Source organism: Betta splendens, chromosome 19 (assembly GCF_900634795.4).
Source record: "Betta splendens chromosome 19, fBetSpl5.4, whole genome shotgun sequence".
Taxonomy (NCBI): Eukaryota; Metazoa; Chordata; class Actinopteri; order Anabantiformes; family Osphronemidae; genus Betta; species Betta splendens.
This window is the reverse complement of record NC_040898.2, coordinates 9,628,488-9,640,932: the sequence shown is the minus strand read 5'-3', so window position 1 is coordinate 9,640,932 and position 12,445 is coordinate 9,628,488. Positions and strand designations below refer to the sequence as shown.

Here is a 12,445-nt window from a genome sequence, read left to right as displayed (position 1 = left end):
GTTTAAGTCGCTAAGAATTCTTTAAAAGCTAATTTTTCTCGTAGACCTACGACTTCCTTCCTGCTTTTAGTCTAAAATGCTTTTGCTTTCGATTCACGTTAAGGTGACGTACCATAAGATGACCAGCAGGGGGCGGCGTTGCGACATAGTAGTGTCTTCACAGACTGTTGTTTCGGGACGGACGTGTAACCAACATTTAGGAAAAATGCAACAGTAAAATGTATTTTTTCTGAATTATACTAGCCATCTGTAAATTAAAAACAATCTTCTCCTTTTTTCCTTGTGTGCTTCAAATTTTTACAGTACTTTAACTCATATGCAGTACATAAATATGACCAGTAGGTGGAAGCATTATAACGTTATTGGTTTCTTTTAAGGGTGAAGGTTTAGAACAAGACACACACAGTGCCCTGAATATGAAAGTATACAATTTTAGTAAATAGAGCTTCTTAAAATGATACTGGTCAGAAAGCAAAGCTTGGTAAGATGAATTAATATATATACAGCTGTTCTCCTCGTCAGCATCTGGACTGGGTTTTACTGAATCACCTCAGGCCTGGAAGCTGCACTTATATCCTACTGTAAAGAAATTACTGTGTGTTCATCTGGGGAGGTGGTTGGGTTCTCCATCCATCTGTAACATAAAATCATCTTGAATATCTGTGTCTGCTGCTGGAGTCTGATCAGAGGGAAGACAGGCTGCGTCTACTGACCTCTGACAAATGAGCAGTGCGGCACATGGTCAGTGAGCAAAGCCCTGGAAAAAACCTGTAAAGTTAGATCGCAGAAAGGCAGAACATGCTTTGCCTTATGTTCGTCCTGCTCCTATGGGTGAGTTCTGCGTCAAACCGTAAGGAATTGCATTATATTTTATTAGTTTTCCGTCATCATTTACATCAGTGTGAAACGCAAACGCCCTGTTTTGCAATAAACACATGTTCTGTAAATTAAACCGGAGGAAAACTGATTTGAAGTATCATCGCCCTCGATAGCGGCGGTGCAATAACAAGGCGCGCGCTCACAGGGGATGATTATAACATTTAATCACGGGCCCTATCGCGGCGCTTTGCAGCCTCCTCGTCCCAAGGTTTGATTTACCCGCCCTCTTCCTGAGGAAAAATCTCATTCACTAGACAGATTGCTGAGCGGCTCTCTCCCACGAGGCCCTATAAATCATTCTTTAATCAGAGACCTCTGAGATTGGGCGCAGACACCTGCGGGAGCGGCGCTGTGACACTTCAACTCCTCTTCGCGTGTCTCTGCAGCGCTAAGAGTTTTTTATCCCCGCCCGCTTCAACCTCGGGCTTGTCTGCATTTGTATCAGTCATCAGGGGACCAAGAAGGATGACCCGCTCGGCGCAATCTGCTCACGCCAACGCCCCGGCGCGCGCTGTGATAGGCCGAGAGGGATGTCGGCACCGGGGACGAGGCTCCTGGTTGGAGGCTCCGCGCTCATAATTAAACCTACTAACTGAAATGATAAGTGGCTCCAGCTTTAAGTGACTTTGAGGCTCTGCTTTTTCATAATTGAATTGGTCGGCTCCATCGTTGCACATAGTAAGACTGGGGCCGCCGTGCTCACCTGCAGAGATGCTCACAGAGCGGGGGGCCAGATGTGGATCTTTGCCCCGGGCCCCTAAAATTGATTCATCCGGCCGTGTTCAGCGCTTCTGAGCACTTCGAAGAAATTCTTGGCAATTCGAGGTTATTGCTTCACTAAATCACCCTTAAACAAAAAGGCCTGACAACTATTCCTTTCCCGTCTTCTGTTTTGTTTCATCTGAAACGCTCGACACGCACAAACTAACATTAGGATGTGAATTTGAGCCCTCGTTTTCTCATACATAGCAGGAGTGTGTGTTGTGTGCAGGCCGGGTTTCTATTGGTTGACATCATTAAATTATGGAGCATTAAATTATGGATGTTTAAAAATGCGTTTCATCTTAAAATTTTTATTTGTCACATGCTGCTGGAGGAGACGTGTCTGCACCGATGTTTAACTTAATTGTTACGCAATGCTCATCATCTATATATGCGAACTTCTTTCAATTATATCCAGCGTGTGACTGGCGAGAGATGAGCCACGGACCACGCTTACATGTTTACTGGGCTGCAGCGCTGCGCCAGAAGCGCAAACCTGCACGCTGGGATGCAAGTAAAGTCAAATGAAAGCGAGGCGAGAGATGAGGAGGGTTTTTTTTTTCCTGAAATGCAAAGACCCTCTGACGTCACCGTGTTGAAATATTTTTTTCTGTCGCTCGGGCGGTTTGGAGCCGACAGTCCGCTCAAGTTACCGGAGCGCGCTCTCCTCCTCCTCCTCCTCCTCCTCCGCGATGGACGCGGACGCATCCAGGAGTTTCACAGGGACGCGTCGTTCCCAAAGTCCGCGCGCGGCGAAAGGCGACTTCTCCATTGATGAACTGAAGAGACGGGACATGGATGGATGTTAACGTAACGAGCTGACTGAAGTTTCATAAGATTTCTGCTTAAAGGACTGAACAACCAGAAAGAAAGGGACGCGTCGCAGAATCAATCAGAAAAACCATGCACTGTTATTATCCGTGGAGAGATGGCATGCGTGCTCCTCTTCAACCGACTTCTCCCCTTCTCACACCGGCTCACAAGAACATCCATCGGCGTATTATCGCTTCTCCTCTCATATCTGTGCTACTGCGCGCTGTTCCCCGCCGGCACCGTCATGCAGAAGTCAGGTGATGTGACGCCCGGCTGTCGGCGGGACGCGGCCGATGGAGCCAAAAGACGCCCGGAGAAAGCCGCCTCGTGCGCTCCGACGGCGGCGGACGCGCGAGCGAGCGGCGCGCACGCGTCGCGCCCGAGGAGCGACCGAAGACCCCCCTCGACCGCGCGCGCGGCCAGGAGCGACACGCCCAGCCCCCCGGTGGGCTCCTTGAAGTTTGGGAATAAAAAGTTGCCGAACGCCATCATCGTTGGCGTGAAGAAGGGCGGAACCAGGGCGGTGCTGGAGTTCATACGGATCCACCCGGACGTGCGCGCGGCTGGGACCGAGACGCACTTCTTCGACCGGAACTACGACAGGGGCCTGGAGTGGTACAGGTAAGACGGGGTCACCTGCGCAGGCGCCTTCACGCTGGCGTTGGCGTGCACGCGCGTTTCTGGCGATCTCATTCAATTATCTGGTTAAGATAAAACAAAATAATCACCAGAGCTGAAACGTTAACCTCATCCTCGCCGGATTGGCGCCATCCGGAAACTGTTTTAGTAAAGTCAGCTGTTTGCTCCCGGAGCCGTGACCCCTCCCCCTCCTCCCCCGGGTGCCTCCCTGTGTACTGTACACTTTGTTTTGAGGTGGGTAAACACAGTCTCTCGACTCATTTCGTGTTTTTATTACACGCAACTTCGGAGACCCGGGCCGCGTCTACAGCGCGTTCGCAAACAGTGGCCCCCTTCCTCGATGTACTGTGGAGCCATTCATCATATTTCTCATAAAACCCACCCTCTGGAGGCAAACGGTGTAAATAGCAGCGCGCGGAGCGGCTGCGGCTGCCGCTGCCAGGCCTCTGAGCCATTGTCTTGTTTATGGTAATATCTCCAACAGTGACTGATTTATCGATTCGGATGAAATGCTAATTGGAGCACGTTTGCACGCGGAGCCGCGTCATCGTCACGCCGCTCCGTCCGATGATCAATTATCTGTCGGCGCGGCGCGTCACGTGGGCCGCGCGCGGCGTTATCCAACGTGCCTAATTACACGCGGACGGATGGTTTGGGCCGCGAGCTTTTGCGCGCACCTGCTCGCAAACACGCTCGCGACAGCGGTTCCACGCAGACTCCGCGTTAACGATCAGCTCGCGCGCCTATCAGCGGTACCATGGAATAATTAGAGGCTGAAGGTATCTCCCGTAATTGGCGCTCCTCAGGACGGCTGGAGCCCTTTTATCTCTGAGATGTGTCTGCGCGCAGAGAAACCCCGTCCATTACGGCGGCTGACTGTCAGCTGTCAGAGCCGCGGAGAAAAGGTCAAACAGCAACACGTCGGCTTCTGGGGCCCGCTTTCAAAATAAACCGTTGCTCCTCTGAAGCTCTCTTGTAGATCACTGAAGGTCAGACTATTGTGTGGAACGGTCCCACTCTGCTGCTGCTGTGTGGATTCTGTTTGAAGCAATAACAGTATAAAAAAGTAAAGAGTTGAGTTGCTGGACCAAGGAATGAAAAACTTCACAGGTGGGTTTTGGGTCCGATGAGCCATTCAGGAACGACTCTGTAACTTTTGGTTTCGACTGTTTGCAGGTTAAGCTGTAAAATCTAATGTGTGTTGTGTATTGTCCAGAATCACTAAACTAAACATGATGCATGTTCCATCAGTTGATTAACTCCTGTATCAGCCTCTTGAAATGGGTCCATGCTTTGCGATGGTTCCCAGTCAAATTTCAACCTCTTACTCCTACTGTGAAAACGTACCTGTTCAAATTCTGTCTTTCACGGCCGCAGTGGCCTAGTTTGAAGACCCAGAAGCAACAGAGCCACCCGCTAAATGTGTTCTGTTCGCACTCACGGTGATTTATTACTCTTGAACCGCGCTCGGCTGAAGCGCGGGAGAGCTGTCGGCGAGACGAGTCTCCAGTGACAACAGAATCCTCGGACTTTTCTTCGGGGCGCCTATTGTGCATCGAAAGACTGGGTTCATGACCAAACTGGAAAATAATAATAACGTAGTCCAGCCGTAAATAGACACCTACTGTAATACTTACTTTTGCTTTTTGAGTGAATGCCCCAAGTGTCTGAGCCTTTAAGGTAATTTAAGCAGTTCAAACGTACAAATACGTAGGAAACATGTTTAAAATGATGAGGAACCTCTATCTCACTGAGACCTTTGCTTGTTTTCCTGTCTTCCATTCAGGGGTTTAATGCCAAGGACTCTGGAAAGCCAGATCACCATGGAGAAGACGCCAAGCTACTTTGTGACTAAAGAGACGCCGCGCCGCATCTCCGCCATGTCCCGGGACACCAAGCTCATCGTGGTGGTGCGGGACCCCGTCACCCGGGCGATTTCCGATTACACGCAGACTTTAACTAAAAGCCCCGACCTGCCGAGCTTCCAGGAGCTGGCCTTCAGGAACCAGAGCGCCGGCGCCGTGGACGCGTCGTGGAACGCCATCCGGATCGGACTGTACGCCCTGCACCTGGAAAACTGGCTGCACTACTTCCCGCTGTCCCAGATCCACTTCGTGAGCGGGGAGCGGCTCATCACCGACCCGGCGGGCGAGCTGGCGCGCGTGCAGGACTTCCTCGGGCTGAAGCGCATTGTCACCGATAAACACTTCTACTTCAACCGCACCAAGGGCTTCCCTTGCCTTAAGAAGCCCGAGAGCAGTGGATCGCCCCGCTGTCTAGGCAAGTCCAAAGGCCGGACTCACGTGCAAATAGACCGAGATGCTATTGAGCAGCTGAGAGACTTCTATAGACCTTATAACGTCAAGTTTTACGAAATGGTAGGCCATGATTTCAAATGGGAGTAGAGGTTTAGGACGTTTTTAAAGAATTTGAAGAATGACTTATGAGATCCATCACTCTGTCTTTGGAGTGACGCTAACAAACAGAGCTCAACCTAAGATGGCGTAGGTTTGGTTTGCCTTTGTCCGTGCAGGAACGTACAGCAATCGAGTCTCCGGGCTCGTTCTCATATATTATTGCTGACTAGATCCCCCTTTTGCTGACTGGTTGAGAAAAGAGGTGAAGTTCCAGGGAATTGGATTAGTTCCTCTTAAAACCTGCTTCACTAATCAAAGGAGGGTTTGAAAGCAAGACCTTGGTAAATGTCAGTGAAGTCTTCAGGGAGAGCAGGAATTAAGCTGCAGCACTGTGGTGGCAAATCCGCAACGTAAAGCCATACTGTGAGTAGGAGGCGTCCAGCGTTCGCGTTGGTCTCATCAGTTTCCAGAGTTCATCCTGCAGCGCGTGGAGCAGATAAGACGCCTTACGCACGATCCCCGTCATTAAACCAGACACAAGCACGAATTCAGCTTTTTATTTTTGAAGCCATGACCTTGATAAATTGTATTTGACAAAAAAAAAGTTACGCTGAATGTTTTTTTTTTTAATCCCCTCCTTCGTTCGATTTTTTTTTCTCCAGGACGTCTCACGAACCAAACAACGGCCATTAAAACTGTATCCCGGTGTCATAATTGGATTCTGAAGTCCGAACGCGTGACCTTTTCACATCTAGTTAGCGAAGTGCTTGTTTCCCCGGCAGATTAGGCCACTTGGCGTTATTGCATTTGTCGCCCGTGCTGCCGGTGGAAACGTGTCCTCGGTGGCTTATTGCATTCTGCGCGGCCTGTTGTGCGGCGGCGCCGGGTGCGGATGAGTGGGTGTGGGTGTAAAGAATTTCAATCTCTCCTTCAAAGACAAAGCAGGGAACACCTCGTTGTGGCAGGTTATCAAATAGATTCCAGGACGGCGGCGGCGGCGCGGTCGCAGGGAGAAGTTTGGGTTTGGCTGCGCCGTGTGAATACTAAAAGCTGGAACGCCAAAACAACGGCGGGGAGACGGGAACTGAGATGTGAGGGGAAGTTTCCAGGATGTGAAGCGAGTGGGGTGAATTATTAGGCAGCAATGAGCCGATCGGGCTGCAATTTATTTATGCTTTAAATTAAAGCATACAGGAGCATTATTATGACTAGAGAATATATACAAATTATTATTCACATTTATTGGTGAGTAACTAAACATTAGTTTGACCTCTCATAAAACAGACTCAGTGTTGTTGTACCTCTAAGTGTGACAATGTGTTTCTTAACTAATAATCCTCATTAATGATGATTTCCTGGCACTGAAATGTAGGACACGTTGCTTCTCTCTATCTACATACCTCAGAAGTCTAGTACTTTTATCCGTTTGAATACTACTTCATCTGAAGCCCTTTTGAAATTTGCATGTAACAGAGTATCCTTTGAAGATTTGTTGGTGTTCGACACAGAGAATACGGCGAGTTGAGCTCAGGAAGCCTCCAAACTGGTCTTATTTTCCCATGGCTGGATGCTCAGCAGCAGCACCCCCCCACCCCCTCGTTCTGCAAATGGTCGCGGAGCATTGTTAGGAGAGGAATCATAAAAGGCGCTCCACTCTGTGTGACCCTATCTCTGCCCAGACGTCTGCCTTTTCTCTCCCTCTGTCGCTTCACAGCTCCTTTTTCACTCAGCATCTCTCTCCCTGTCCTAGCATTCATTAAACCCATACAACCTAGCCCCCCCCCCCCTTGTCATCGCGCTCGCCGGCGGCTCATTGAGCGTGCACAGGTGAGCGTCCGGCCGTCCGGCCACTGTGAGCGGCAGCTCTCTGTACGGTACACATGGGTCCTAATTAGGCCTGAGGGCTGCAGAGGAGCGATCCCCGAGAACAAGCATCAGCCAGAGTCTGATTAGGCTCTGCTGGCGAACGGCTCTCCAGAGATCGCTTGCAGGTCAAATCCCTCGCACGCACACACACACACATATCTTTCTTCTCATATATGAATTCCCTCAGGTAGGAGCCCATGCAAATTACCGGACCCTCTGCATTTCCGAGCACCGTGACGTGAGTGACCCACTTGCACCGGAGCCTAATGAGGTGCTTGTTAAGCTTAATGAGTATTTGTTAAATGGCAGTGTTCATAAAAAATTTTTTCCTATTAAAGAAAATACTCAACGACCAATGGAAGCACTTACAACAAACGTCTGCGTGCGATTAGGTTGAAAGCGTTTGTGGAGCATATTTTCAATCAGAATGTTTTCCTAAACAGTCCAGTTTGCAGGATTCGGTCCCAGTGGGACCTGTGGTAATTACACAGCGTTGGAAACACCTGAAAGCGCTGAGGAGATCAGTTAGTACGTCAGCGCTCTGTTGATAAGTGACGCAGAGACTAATGATGAGACTTCAAGGACGAGAGCAGACACGTATTGTTCCTTTAATCTCTCCCTCTCCCAGTTTGGGAACGAGGCTTCCTAATGCTAACATTGAAGCATTTAGATCCAGCGCTGATTAGCACTTAAAGCTGTATGACTGCGTTCGTGTACTAGAGGAGGTGAAACTCAGGCCCGTGGGATGAGGACAGAGGCAGCAGAGTGTCTGAAGATCATACAGATGCTGCTTCTAATAATTGTTTCACTTCTTTGGGGGGGGGGGGGGGGGGGTTTCAGTGCAACCATTGACGTTTAACGTTTTACATGCGTGCTCCATTTAGGCTTTAGTGCATTAAAATAGCCGGCGCTCTCGCACCCTTCCTCGTTTCCGGGGCTGGGGATGTTCACATGAGATGGAATTAGGCTCCCCGGGATCCGAGGGAGACAGCAGCTGACACTGCAGAGGCAGAGCTTCGGCAGCGGCGCCCGTTCGGTCCTAATGCTTCAGAATAGTTTAACTCCTGCAGCCGACAGGGTGTCCCAGTGGTCAAAATCACCGGCGGCTTCGGAGCCAAATTAAAACCAAGTGCCAGCAACAGTGGCACAGTCTCAAGTACGTAATGATATATGGTGCAGGACGAGCTGCAGTGTCCGCGGATGACACTGAAGGGACTCCGTTACAGAGGGAGGAAGTATATTAGAAGGAAGCTCCAAATGAGATGTTATCGTCCATGCAGTGTCACTTCTGCACAATTTTATCAGGGGAGTTTACCAGCGGTCTAAAAGCAGCACAGCAGCCACCTGGTCTCCAGCAGGAAGTGGAAGATGCGAGGCTTTTTTTTGCAGCGGTTTGGAGATTCAGATCTCTGAAACCCTGCAGCGTCCTCCAAATTAGACGCGGTTGTTGGGTGCCGTCTCCTTGTTGTTGTATCGGTTTGTCAGACGAGCGGGAGTCTGTTTTCTGTCGAGCTCCGGCGGCTGATTAGATTGGAGGAGTAGTCAGACCTCGGCATCCCTCTCACCGGGAGATGTGTTCTAATTAGAGCGCGTGCCTCGAGTCTCGCGGAGGAGCGTAACAAGCCTCGTCCCGAGGTTGCCTCCGGACGAGCCTCGCATCCACAGCAGACCCGGGCGGACCCGGCGCCTCGGCGGCCCCCCGCAGGGCGGACCGCACCTGGGTCCACGCGCGCCGCATTAGGCTTCTGACGTGGTTTTTACCTGTCTGAGCGGGGAGCGGGAGCCTCGTTTCGGCCTTAATTCCCACACGGTTCATCAGCAAACGGGATCTGCTGCCGCAGAGCAGCCGCGTCTGTGCACGTCCAGCGCGGCGCAACGGGACGCCGTTCTCCGGGCTGCGATTATGGGATTTAGGAGGCAACGATGATCCCGCGTAAGCCTGCTCCGATGCGTGGAGCTATTTTAAATTGCATGCCAGTCTCGGTTTGTTGTGCAAATGCCCCGACGCGCGCTGGAAATGCAGAATAAGGGCGAGGCCAGTTGGCCGGAGTCGGCAATTAGATCGGAAAGGAGGACGTGTTTGAAGTGCCGCTCAAATTAGCCCAATAAACGTTGAGCTCTCAAGCGTTTTTTTCTAATTAAACAACTTTAGATCTGTACAAAAATGTGTATTTGATCATTAATGTCATTATTAATCATGCATTTCACATTCTGCCGTTTTGTAATTGACCCAATCTTGGTTCAAGTCTCTGAGCAGGAGTTGATACAACAGGTCTTTGTGTTATTGATTCAGTTAATTATCAACCCTGCTGAGAATCCATTAAATATTGAGCTTCACCTATTAGTCGGCCTTTGTCTAAACTATAATCAAGGCAGTGAAATGAATTCTACTTTGTTTGTTGTGCCCATAGACATCAATAGACACACACACACACACACACACACACACACACACACACACGCTCACAGGGGAGGACGGACGAACCTCCCTGAGGCGACTTGTCTCAGATTGGATGTCAGATGCTGGAGACAGCTGCACTCATCACAGCTTTTATGAATACATTACCTTTTATGTTCATCCAAACACTAATTTATCTTCCTCAGAAAATCAAACAGGGCAGACATCCACTCACAGGTTCCCAGAAAAAAAAATGGAAACTTTGAGAAACTGCTGTGTGTAAGACAAATATCTGCAGCCAAAATAACTGCAAATCTCTCAGATGGGTGGTAATTCAAATCTAATCTTTGACAGAGTGAGTGTGCAGATGTGTGCGTTTGTGCAGTCTGTTTGTGCCCACATGTTTTTTTTTTACAGCTTATGAAATATCAAAGTGTGTTATTTGCCTCCATGAAACTCCACAACATCAAAGAGTTTCCTCCTCTCCCACAAGAACCCAAGAACCTCGAGTTCTCTTTTTTTTTTTTCACCCGAGCAGCTTCGTCTGTCTCCCGTCTCCGCGTTGCTCAAAAGGCAAACGCCTCTAATGATACAAGATACAAGATGGAGCGAGCGCTGCCAACAGAACGGGGGGAGAGAGAAAAAAAAGGGAGATCAACAACTAAACCGACACATTTTGGTTGATGATTGACATCCCTGCATCTTTTTATTATTCCTGTGATGTTCGTCCAGACGCACTGATGCCAGAAACTGTGGCCTCACACTTTGGCTGATGCAGCAATCTGGTGATATGCGCCTCTCTGCCTGCCAACCACCTGGCTGGAAGAAGCATAATCAACCTCTCAGTCAATCATTTTTTTTTTTTCCTCCGCCAATGGTGTAGGATGAGTGTCAGAGGAAGCGTGGCAGACGCGCGCTGGCTGCATGTCCAACTTTGACACCTCACATTTTGCTCTCTAGCATCCTGACGAGTCCTGTGTTCTGGCAGGGCCCCGGGATTCCGGCTGCCCACTGCTGAGCATTATGGGACAAATGAATGTGCGGCGTGTGGGAGGGATGTGGCTGCTAACAGGTTAAGGTTAAAGCAGGTGCGGACGCTATATCCTGAGCCGTGGTGGGAGGTTTCCATGCATTTGTTATTACAAATGGCGGCTAACGGGATGGACGTCGCCGCTCCACAAACAACATTACAGCCTCCTCGGGCGCCGGCGCTGTGTTCAAGGCACCGCTCACGTATTGCGTGCACGTGTGGTGCAATTCAACCGTGGATTGTCCCACATGACGCGTCATATATATTGCATCGCCTAAAAAGCAGCTCCCTCTGATTGCACTCAGGGCTCGCTGGAGTTTTTTTTTTTTTTTTTTTGATCTCCAATTAAAAGGAAAGTAAAGTACCGCATCGCTGGGCTCCGGAGAGGAGCCGTAATTGACGTGCTCGCTCCTAAAACACTTTAATTATTGACTGTGTGTTTTTATTGGGCAGGAAGGAGAAGTCACCCTGTGAGTAGCTGCGTGGGCAGCTGCCTGGCGTAATGTTCGGATGATACAACTGATGTTTGTTTGGAAGCTGTGATCCCAACGCTCGGCCCCCGCTTTGCCATTTATAATTGTCCCTAATTGGAAAATGATGAATGTTGTGACTATCGCAGTGTTGCTTTGCTCTTTTATTGCGGCTTCTAGCTCTTCTTCCTGCAAACACACTTGTCTGCACAGCTAGGAATTAGCATGGCACTTAGCATAATTAGCTCCAATATGAGTTTAATACCAGCCCACGTGACCAGGCTGCTCATGGATCCATGTCCACTATAGTCAAAGCTTGGCAGCACCTGCTGAACACGGCAGGAGGAAATGCTAATTTGTCATCTTTTAAAATTGAAAATTACAAATTAAAAAAAGCATTATTGAATAAAACAACAGGAGACCCAACAGTTTCAATTTATTATTCCCCCCTTTGTTCTGAGAAAAACAAAGATTAATAAATTACACATTAGTCATTTCTCTGGCTTTTATTTTTCCAGTGAAGGCAGTTCAGAATTCCTTATGATCTATAAATACTCATGGCTCCGTTCGGCTCAGCTAGAATTTGCTTGTGAAACTTGCCTTCCTCACTCTCGCCTTTCTGGTGCCAGTGAGGGTTTTTTCTGTTAACACAAAGAATCATTATTGATGTATGCATAATCTCACAGAGGCTGGATGAGTGTCAGAGCAACGAGCTGTTTATAATTCTCGGTCCCATATCACCTTCGCCACATTAGCGTGAAGGCATGGGTCCAAGCAAACAGCGCTGGAGTGAAAAGCCAGAGCTAATCGTGCAGATCCTGCTCCTTGCATCCAGGGACACAGTGTCTCAAAATGGAGACTTAGCAGCAGCATTAAGGATTAAGTTCAGCCCCAGGAGATGCCCAGACGGGATTGATCGATACGATTAGATTGCTTTTCTACAATGCGCCGAGCACATTAATGTACAAAAGCAAATTTTGTCAACTAATTCAGCTTTTTTAAATGGATCATGAGCCAGAGTTAAAAAGGTTAATGTCACCGCTTGTGTTTTAAATCCAGATGAAAGCTAGTGGATTTTCCACCGAGGTCGTGCTAATGACATCCTCTTGAAACTGAGACTATTGGCAAGTGATTATTGATCGGGGCACCGGAGGAGCCGGCCGTCTCCACACAATGATCCTGTGCAGCCGCACTCACACTCATGCAGCAGCGCCACTCTCCTCGTCGGGAG

The 12,445-nt window shown here is 49.1% G+C and overlaps 1 protein-coding gene across 1 annotated transcript; it reads left to right on the top strand.

Moving 5' to 3' along the window:
* Positions 1-2,569: 2,569 nt before the first annotated feature.
* Positions 2,570-5,997, top strand: LOC114845489 (heparan sulfate glucosamine 3-O-sulfotransferase 2-like). Its single transcript, XM_029133569.2, has 2 exons — positions 2,570-3,075; positions 4,880-5,997. Exons 1-2 carry the CDS (start codon positions 2,570-2,572, stop codon positions 5,496-5,498), a joined length of 1,125 nt encoding a protein of 374 aa, XP_028989402.1. The 3' UTR covers positions 5,499-5,997.
* Positions 5,998-12,445: the final 6,448 nt, after the last annotated feature.